Source organism: Eublepharis macularius, chromosome 7, assembly GCF_028583425.1.
Source record: "Eublepharis macularius isolate TG4126 chromosome 7, MPM_Emac_v1.0, whole genome shotgun sequence".
In the NCBI taxonomy this organism is placed as follows: domain Eukaryota; kingdom Metazoa; phylum Chordata; class Lepidosauria; order Squamata; family Eublepharidae; genus Eublepharis; species Eublepharis macularius.
Window position 1 is genome coordinate 94,308,018 of NC_072796.1, and position 10,851 is coordinate 94,318,868.

Sequence of the window (10,851 nt, forward strand, 5' to 3'; positions counted from 1 at the left end):
GTTCCTCTAGTTTCACCATCATCCACATTGCCTATTAAGTACTTTGCTAATAAAAGCCTAAGGGGCAGAAGAATGGCCTTTAATTTGGTATTTCATGTTGTTCTTCCAGCTTAATTTCCAAGTCAAACAATTTATTAATTTTATTGATAAATTAATACCAAATATCAAAAAGGGAGAGAAGTGGTAGAGCACCACCCACAAAAATATATTAAATAATTAGTATGTTAAATATGTATTGTCGAAGGCTTTCACGGCCGGAGAACGATGGTTGTTGTGGGTTTTCCGGGCTGTATTGCCATGGTCTTGGCATTGTAGTTCCTGACGTTTCTCCAGCAGCTGTGGCTGGCATCTTCAGAGGTGTAGCACCAAAAGACAGAGATCTCTCAGTGTCACAGTGTGGAAAAGATGTTGGCAGGTCATTTATATCTACTCAGGAGGGGTGGGGTTGAGCTGAGTCAACCTGTAAGAGTTTCCCAGGGTGTGGAATGCTAATGGCGGGAGGCTTCACTGTATCCTGAGGAGATTCTTTTGCATATGGATTGGTGCTTGATGTGCTAATCTCTGCAGGGCTATTGTCGGGAATAGAGTGTTTTGTTAGCCTGGTGTTTTTCAAAACTGGAAACCATGCTCTGTTCATTCTTAAGGTTTCTTCTTTCCTGTTGAAGTTTTGCTTATGGTTGTGAATTTCAATGGCTTCCCTGTGCAGTCTGACAAAGTAGTTGGAAGTGTTGTCCAGTATTTTGGTGTCCTGGAATAAGATACTGTGCCCTGTTTGAGTTAGGCTATGTTCAGCCACTGCTGATTTTTCAGGTTGTCCAAGTCTGCAGTGTCTTTCATGTTCTTTTATTCTTGTCTGGATGCTACGCTTTGTGGTCCCGATGTAAACTTGTCCACAGCTGCAGGGTATACGGTATACTCCTGCAGAGGTGAGGGGGTCTCTACTGTCTTTTGCTGATCGTAGCATCTGTTGTATTTTTCGGGTGGGTCTGGATACTGCTTGAAGGTTATGCTTTTTCATAAGCTTTCCCATCTGATCAGTAATTCCTTTGATATATGGCAAAAACACTTTTCCTGTAGGAGACTGTTTTTCCTTGGTTGTTTGATTCATCCTGGGTTTGATTGCTCTTCGGATTTCATTTCTGGAGTATCCATTTGCCTGAAGTGCGTGGTTTAGATGATTAATTTCCTCATTGAGAAAGTGCGGCTCACATATCCGTCTTGCACGATCCACTAATGTTTTCATTATGCCTCTTTTCTGTCGGGGGTGGTGATTGGAGTTTTTGTGTAAGTACCGATCAGTGTGAGTTGGTTTCCTGTAGACCTTGTGACCTAACTGAAAGTTTGCTTTGCGGATGACCAAGGTATCCAGAAATGGGAGTTTTCCCTCGATTTCTTTCTCCATTGTGAATTGTATGTTCAGGTGGATGTTGTTGAGATGATTCAAAAACCCGATCAATTCTTCCTCCCCATGGCTCCAAATGATAAATGTATCATCCACAAACCGGAACCATACACTAGGTTTGTGGGGTGCTGATTCTAGAGCTGTTTTTTCAAAATGTTCCATGTAGAAGTTTGCTATAACTGGGCTGAGAGGGCTCCCCATGGCCACCCCATCCATCTGTTCATAGAATTCGTTATCCCATTGGAAGTAACTGGTTGTCAGACAATGATGGAATAAGGCTGTTACATCCTCTGGGAAAATCTGATTAATAAGTGCAATAGTGTCTTTTACTGGAACCTTGGTAAACAGGGATACAACATCAAAACTGACAAGTATGTCTTGTGGATTGAGTTTCAGAGAACTGATTTTGTTGATGAAATCTGCTGAATCTTTGATGTAAGACGAGGTTTTCCCGATGTGGTCCTGCAGGAGATCAGACAGATGTCTAGCTAATTCATATGTCGGTGAACCAATGGCACTCACAATGGGTCGGAGTGGGACTGAATCCTTATGTATTTTAGGGAGTCCATATAGTCTAGGTGGCTGTGCTTCTGTTTTGCATAGTTTTCTGTGCGTGTCGGGATGTGTCAGAGCATGGTTTCCAGTTTTGAAAAACACCAGGCTAACAAAACACTCTATTCCCGACAATAGCCCTGCAGAGAAGATTAGCACATCAAGTACCAATCCATATGCAAAAGAATCTCCTCAGGATACAGTGAAGCCTCCCGCCATTAGCATTCCACACCCTGGGAAACTCTGACAGGATGACTCAGCTCAACCCCACCCCTCCCGAGTAGATATAAATGACCTGCCAACATCTTTTCCACACTGTGACACTGAGAGATCTCTGTCTTTTGGTGCTACACCTCTGAAGATGCCAGCCACAGCTGCTGGAGAAACGTCAGGAACTACAATGCCAAGACCATGGCAATACAGCCCGGAAAACACACAACAACCACAGTATGTTAAATAATTAATAAACAGAAACATGAAGTTCATTTAAATATTAGATTATCACATTAAAATATTAGTAAAAATAGAAATAGTTAAAACATGAATATACAGAAGGTTGGACTTAGATCCCAAATGAACATACATGTGATTTTTACAGAAATGGCAGGCAGGTATGAGTGGTACATTCAGTTGAAGTTATAATAATTGAGAAGAAATGTCTTATTTGCTCAAAGTCTCTTTTTTATTGTAGGAGCTAATACCAGCACTGCAAGAATCAAAGATGCTGGCCTTATTTTGGCAGATACACTCCGGAAATTCTTATTTGATCTAAACGTTGATGATGGCTTAGCTGCTCTGGGTTATTCTAAAGCAGACATCCCATCTTTCGTCAAAGGCACCCTGCCTCAGGTAGGACAGATGAAAGAGACATTTTCTTTTAAATAAGCTTTTACTAAAAGTTGATTTGTGAACTTCATTGTTATGTTGGTAGCAAACAATAAGGAAAAAAATACCAGCTGTAAACCAGGCATTTCTTAATAGCCAATGAACAACTTTTTTCTGATTTTTCCCGCCATAGCATGATTTTATGCTCTGAATGAGTAGCTAATGACAAATAATCTTATCCTTTAAAAGTTGCTACACTAGTGCACCTGAACTCTTTCTTGGTCTCAGATATGCTTAGAAATGTGAAGAGAACCAAGGAGATTCTACTGTTTGGAAGTCTTTGCTTTCTTAATCATGAGATTGACAACAGAGTACTGCTGACTGAGCCAGCTTTTAATAGCAGTTTGAAGTACAGCAAAAGGCTTGGGCATACCCAGTGGAATATATTTTTGTTTTGAATGGCATATCAAAATCAGTTTCAAACACAATTTTCCATGTAGCATCAAGGACATACATACAAACCTAGCTTGAGTATGCCAAATTATGGCCAAATTGAACATTTTATTTTATTTATTTATATTTTCAATTTATATGCCGTCCTCCTCACACAAGCAGGCTCAGGGCGGATTACAATGTAATAAAAGCATTACAATATAAATTATATTTAAAACAGTTTAAATAACAATATGAAACAGTACAGTATAAAAATAGATAAACATTATATTGGAGCTCTGTCAGCAGATTTCTCAGCTGGATTTTTGGCCCTAAATGAGACTTCAGATAAGGGCCAAGATGCTGAGGAAGGGAAAGGTTTTCAACCCCAAACTAGTCTCCCAAGCAGAACTGCACGCCACACCCCCACTCCAGGCTGCCATCATCTTTGGTAAGGAAAGAAGACAGGCATTTTACACTTGCCAGGCTGGCTGTGGCTGTGGCGGCTGAGGGGGTGGGGGGAGGCAGTTTCTCTCTGGAAAATGGCCCACACCAGTGCGATGTAGTGGGTTGATCCTAATGCAGCATCAGGGAGACCCAGGTTTGAATCCTCACTCTGCCATGGAAGCTCACTGGGTGACCTTGAGCCAGTCACGCATTCTCAGCCTAACCTACCTAAAAGAGTTGTTGTGAGGATAAAATGGAGAAGAGTTGATGTAAGATTTTATTTTTTTTATTTTATTTTATGTCATTTATAGTTCACCTTTCTCACTGAGACTCAAGGCGGATTACATAGTATGAGATTAGTACAATCAGTATCAAGTACATTCAATACAGTATCAAGGACATTTCATAAACAATACCATAGGGTAAATAGATACAAGTTTAAAAGACATAGTATTGGCAAGAATCCATTATAGAGTAGAAAAAATACTGAAGCAGAACATAATTCTAGGACTAACATTAGACAACATGGAGCACTGGTGGTACATAGGAGTACATATTTAAAGCAGCAAATATGTAAGGCAATATAGTGATGAAGTCTATGGTCCCTAACTCATTAGCGAAGCATCTGAGACCCCTTATCTACAATACAGCCCTCCCATTTGAGTAAAAAGCCTTTTTGAATAGTTCAGTTTTGCATCATTTACAAAAAGCCAGGAGAGTGGGGGTTCTCCTGACTTCCTCAGGCAGGTCATTCCATGGGATAGGGGCCACCACAGAGAAACCCCATGTACGGGCTGCTGCTGACTTCACCTATGTGCAGCCTAGCACCTGCAGAAGACCTTGTTCAGATGAGCGAAGCTGCCGTGGAGGAACATAGGGAGGGAGGCGGTCCCATAGGTATGCCAGACCAAAGCCATGAAGAACCTTGTATGTAATAATTAATACCTTGAACTGAGCACGGTAACTGATGGGTAGCCAATGGAGCGACTGTAGGATGGGAGTGATGTTCATGCTCCTGCTCTCTCCTGGTAACAGTCAAGCTGCAGCATTTTGCACCAATTGGAGCCTCCTAGTTATCTTCGATGGGAGACCTATATAGAGAGCATTACAATAGTCAAGCTTTGATGTTACCATAGCATGGATCCAAGTGTCCAGGTCAGCTGTGTCAAGATAAGAAGCCATCTTCCAGGCTAGAGTGAGGTGGTAGTAAGCATTTTTTGCCACTGCCTTCACTTGTTTTTCTAGTAATAACGCTGGGTCGAGTATAACCCCTAAGCTCTTAACTGAGTCTGCAAGGGTCAGATGAACACCATTGAAAGTGGGGAGTACAATGTTCTTCAAGATCTCTGCATTCCCAACAAACATCACTTCGGTCTTGTCTGGGTTCAGTTTCAATTTGTTGTTTTTCAACCATTTCACCATGGCTGTCAGGCAGCGATCTAGGATTTCTACTGCATCCTGTGGGGACCTAGATAGCGAGATATAGTTGGGTGTCATCTGCATATTGATGACATCCAACTCCATAGCTACAAATGAGTTCTCCTAAAGGTTTTACGTAGAGGTTGAATAACATGGGAGATAAGTTTGTGCCCTGCAGAACCCCACAAGATAGTTCCCATTCTGGAGAGAGTTGATCTTCAATGGCCACTCTTTGAGTCCGCTCCAAGGGAAACAATTTAAACCAGTCCAGGGCACATCCTTTGATGCCCACTTCTGTTTCTAAACACCTCAATAGGATGGCATGGTCAACTGTGTCAAAGGCTGCAGGCAGATCCAATAGAAGCAATAGAAAATGCTTTGGGTCCTCACTAGGGAGAATAGTGGAGTATAAATGAAGTAAAATAAAACAAATAAGAACATCAGGGCCCCATGCCTACTTTTTACACTAAAAGAAAACATACCAGAAGACCAAATAATGTGTCTGTAACATAACTTATAATTTGGACCGTTATCGCTTGGTCCTTTGGATCTATGTACTGTGTGTTTTCTGTTCTTAGAATGGTGAAACAAGTTGCTTTTAAACCTTCCATTTTAGAACATCAGTACTCCTTCAGATTCAAAATTAAAATATGGAAACCTAAACACGTAACCAGCACATTTGCCAGTGGGGCATAGTCATTAGAGTGTTGGACAAGGATCTAGGAGGCCCCGGTTTGAATCCCCCCACCCCTCAGCCATGGAAGCTCACTGGGTGACCTTGGACAGGTCACACACTAAGCTGTGCCTACCTCACAGGGTTGTTGTGAGGATAAAATGGAAGAAAGGAGAATGATATGAGCCACTTTGGATCCTCACTGGGGAGAAACACAGAGTATAAATAAAGAAAAATAAAATATGAAAACACCTGAGCTGGTACTATTGCTAGCTATTATTTATATTTGAGCCTAGATAACAAAAATTATGAAAGTTAACTGTAGTTAAAATAATAGAATAATAGAACTTTTCTATAAGTGAGATGTTAGGAGTTATTGTATTTTTTAAATAGATGAGACTTTACGAAGTGAGATTTCCCATCTAATTTACTTTTATAATAACATAATATTTGGTTTATATATCGCCCTTCAGGACAACTTAATGCCCACTCAGAGTGGTTTACAAAGTATGTTATTATTATCCCCACAACAACAACACCCTGTGAGTGGGGCTGAGAGAGCTCCTAGAAGCTGTGACTGACCCGAGGTCACGCAACTGGCTTCAAGAGGAGGAGTGGGGAATCAAACCCGGTTCTCCAGATTAGAGGCCTGCACTCTTAACTTCTACATCAAACTGGCCATGATGAAATGGCCTTAGGATAAGAATTTACCCGATTGACTAATTACCACACCCTGTAAATACCATGTTGGAGATACTTTCTGTATATTGCAATCTTTTCACATAAGGGAGCTTTCATAGGAATTTCATAGGAAATGTCAAGAAAAAATCGCTTTCAAGTGAATCTTTCATGTAGGAAACAGTTGTGCAAATTCATTTATTTCTATCTGGCATCTGAATTAGAAGCCAGATAAAAATCCATTAATAAAGGCTGGCTCACACAATTACTTTTGGCAGACACAAAATTTACAACCTCTAAAATAGAATTACAAGATGAATATGCTGAGCTGAAGCAAAGATATTGTCTCTGATTTATACATTCTTGATTCTGAAATCTCTGTTTAAAAATACTGGTATATCTCTACTGTTGTGTTTAACTTCATGTTAAACACTCCACTTGTCTCCTCAATGGCCACTCAAAGTGGCTTACATCCTCCTCCTCTTTCTCAATTTTATCCTCAACCAACTTGTGAGGTAAGCTAGGCTGTGTGTGTGATGGCCCAAGGTCACCTAGCAAGTTTCCATGGGAGACTGGGCATTTGAACTTGAGTCTCCTAGATCCTAGTCCAGCTCTGACCACTACACCACGCTGACTCTCTTTGTGTACAAAGAGATGATATCTGTTGTTGAAATCTGGTGAATGGACAAAGCAAGTTCACATCACGAAAAAAACCCCACAAGGCAGAATCCAGCTCTCTTGTTCTTTTATCATGTTATTTCATGTGTATGATTGGCTAGATAATGCACTAGTCCATTAACACATAGGAACTGGTTGATGATTGTTAGAAATCCAACTTTCCAGACATTTTTCTAGCATGGCTGTGAAGGAGTTCTTGCTGAATGAATGGATATTAATTTTTTAAAATTTAGAACGTGTTCACTGTAGCATTAAGTGGTAGATGTTTATTGATTTCAAACTCTCCTTCCCTATGAAATACATAAATAAGCTAAATAGAAGATGAGTGTTTCATGCAAAGTTAATTGCAGAAGGGTTCTTTACTCCCTGTCATGCCTCAGGTAGGGTGAGCCACCTTATGCTGCCACCACTCTGGGATTTAGGGTCCCTTGGGAAGGCCCAGAGTACCCTCCCAACCCTTCTGACCTCCGTAGCTTGGCCAATAAACAGGTGTGAGGACCCGGCAGAGTAACAACAAACAAAATAGTTTCTTTACAAGGAGGTCAGTTAATATCAAACAAACAAGCAAGGTGCATTAGCAACAATAGATGGGTGAAAGCAAAATAAACAAAAGGCCCTAGCACAACTGAACTCACTGTCCCTCTGTCTGCCAGGCCTGTCTTCTCACCCTACCACTGCTACCCCCTAGCAGAAACCTCCTCTGGTCTGCTCCCTTAGGAGAAAGAATGCAGGCTTTTTCCCTCCCAGACTTATATAGCACTAGCCCCCTGTGTTCTGATTGGCCAATAAGGATGCCAAAATGGCCCAGGGGCTTCTGGGAATTGTAGGCAGGCCTACTCCCACTGCTAACAGGCTTCTGAGGCCTTGCTAGGCCTTCCTGGCGTAGCCAGATCATGACACTCACGTTTTTGGTTTGAATTGGGCAGGGAGGAGATAAGAAAGGACAAAATACCACCATGCAAACTTAAGACCTCAACTGTAGCTGTGGGAAAGTACTGCCATCCTGAAAGGTGGCTAAGGCAAGGAAGATAGGTTCTTCAAAATCTTCCCACCCACCAAGGAAGATGTGATCTTACCAGCCACTAGCTAATCTACCTTTATCAGTGCCCCTGACTTCAGGAGAGCCATTAAGAGGGGTTTCATTTCTGAAAGCTACAGCTTCTATTATTTTGGGTGGTTTTATACTCGATTGTTTTTCTGCTGTTATATCTCAGATATTTCTGCAAATCTGGAGCCCTTTTCAGATTTGTAAAAATGGCTCCAATCTCTGGATTTAAGTATCCACAGATTTGACCATGTTCAGAATTAGATATATCAATGTCTTGTGGATGTCCCCCCTCCCGCCCCATGCATCCCCCCCTCTGGCTTGGATGCCAGAGAAGAGCAGATCCTCCAAAGGGAAGCTCCCCCTGTCTTTGCTAGTAAACAAATGAGAGAGCCCTTTGTTTGCTGAATAGAAAAATATGATATTAATTGGCCACTGAATGGAGCAAGACAGTAATTTGGAATCAGTACTGCATGGAGAGCATGCTATTTATGAGCAAAATTAAGGAGATACTGCTGAATATGCTGACAAGCACAGGATTCTGTTGGTCAAAAAGAGTTCCATATTCACTAATAACAGTTGCATATTTTATGGAAAAAACACAGTAACAAGATTTATGTTTATTAACGTTATTTATAGTCTGCCTTTCTCACTGAGACTCAAGGCAGATTACATAGTGTAATTCAATACAATCAACAGCAGGGACATCAGGATTAATTAGTTTTATAAACTACCCTCTAACTGATGAGACATCTTATCAGCCCTTTTCCCTGATGGTCCCTTTCTCTTCTTCTCCTTACCTCTCTTGGTCCCTACCTCTTTTGATTTCATTGGCTAATCTGCTCTAATGGTACAGTGGGTTTGTGTACATATCCCTCTAGCAGCTATTTAATTAGTTACTCTGATGTCATAGTGTGGCTAGCTAGATTTTGCCCAAGCATCTTAGTGCTTAGAGAATCACTAAAGAGATTAGGTTGAATTCTGAGATCACATAGGAGTGCCTATGTGAAAGGAAACTCCTCAGGTACTGCAGTGTGCAATAGCCTTGCTGTTGGGAAGGGATAAAACAGTTATTTTTTATAAGGTGTGATGTTTTACCTCAAGTATGCTACTATCAAATATATATATATCTACAAATCTCAATAGAAATGTAGAAATGTACTCATTAGAACATGTAGAAATGTAGAACATTAGAAATGTAGAAAGTACTCATGTACTCATGAACTCAAAACAGAAATGGGGATACAGTAATAATGATTTCAACTCACTATGCAGAGTTTTTATCATTCAAGCTAATTTCTGTGTGTGATCCAATAAGTTCTCATTTTGTTGTTCTTTTTTACCTTTTTTACATGTACTCATGTTCTACCCCCCACCCAAGGATTCAGGCCCCATAAGGAAATCTAACAGGAAAGTATTTTGAAGAACAGTATCAAAGTATAACAAGAGGGGAGAGAGGAAGAGAGAGAACGTGTATAATTATTGTTATACTCATCATTGTTTAAGAAATTTAACCTATCAATATTTGCCTAAATATTCATATACTTTTCATTTTGCTTTTCTTTTTAAGGAAAGAGTGACAAAATTATCTCCTCGTCCCCAGACTGAAGAAGATTTATCTGCCTTGTTTGAAGCTTCAATGAAACTGTATTAGTTTAAATATTCAATACTTTTTCAGTAACTTCTAGAGTTTATTTTGTCACCCATTCTAGAGGAATGAACTCAAAACAGAAATGGGGATGCAGTAGTAATGATTTCAACTCACTATTCCGAGTTTTTACATTCAAGCTAATTTCTGTGTGTGACCCAATAAGTTCTCATTTTGTTGTTCTTTATTAGTAGAACTAATCAATGGAGATTTTTACCTTTCTAGCTTGTCATTTTTATTATCTCTGATATGAAGTGGATCAGGCAGTACAGCTACAGAAATAAAAAATTTACAAATATAGAAATGCTGCCTTTATACTTTTTCTCATTCAGAACCAGTCAGACAATAAACTCTTTATTTTTAATGACTGTATTGTTCTCTTAGCTCAGTAAGCCTGTTATCCCCACTTTGTGTTGGGTCTGATAAACCAATTTTCTGGATGCAAGGCTAAAAGTCAATGTATTGCTTGTAAAGAAGACTAGTTGGTGGGGAACACATTTCTGTTTACCCCTAGATTGTGCACTGTTCAGGTACTGGGAATACAAACTGCTATCACTACGCCCTAGCCTGCTTTGAGAACCATTTGAGCTCAGACTTCCTTACCTTAAATCAGAGGAAAGTTTTTTTTAAAAAAATAAGTAATATAACATAATTGAATAAATACATGTAAGATGATTATATAGATAATTCGTATAAAACCCTTACTGCCTTAAGAAATAGTAGGCAAGCTCATGATAAATTAGGGGAAAGATATATAAACAGGTTTGTCACAGATTCCTTCCTGAGAGTTATAATGGGGACTGATAAGGAGGGATCTTTTACAAAGCACTTTAGGCATCCTCGCAAAACTACAATACCCTAAGCTGTTTAGGAACGCTGTGATAAATGGTTTGAGACAGGTTAAAGTTCAGATGTTGTGTTAGGGCTACGGTATATTTTAGATCTGTGATCATATTTCCCAGCATGTTATTCATTATTTGAAATCATCTGCCAGGAGGTGTGAGGTATTTGGATCGGCTATGGAGTTGGCAAAGGGAGGATTAACCTTTTCT

The 10,851-nt window shown here is 40.1% G+C and overlaps 1 protein-coding gene across 4 annotated transcripts in view; it reads left to right on the forward strand.

Moving 5' to 3' along the window:
- Positions 1 to 10,228, forward strand: part of ADHFE1 (alcohol dehydrogenase iron containing 1) — a 35,279-nt gene extending 25,051 nt beyond the window's left edge. Inside the window, exons 12-13 of one of the 4 annotated variants that reach the window (XR_008597445.1) lie at positions 2,646 to 2,803; positions 9,722 to 9,827. Coding sequence is in view for 3 of the 4 variants with exons in the window: in XM_054985614.1 (XP_054841589.1) it covers positions 2,646 to 2,803; positions 9,722 to 9,805 (242 nt within the window). In the remaining variant the exon portion in view is untranslated. Of the gene's footprint in view, positions 1 to 2,645; positions 2,804 to 9,721 lie in introns of all 4 variants that reach the window. The other 3 variants (XM_054985614.1, XM_054985616.1, XM_054985615.1) reach the window with 3 other exon arrangements.
- Positions 10,229 to 10,851: the final 623 nt, after the last annotated feature.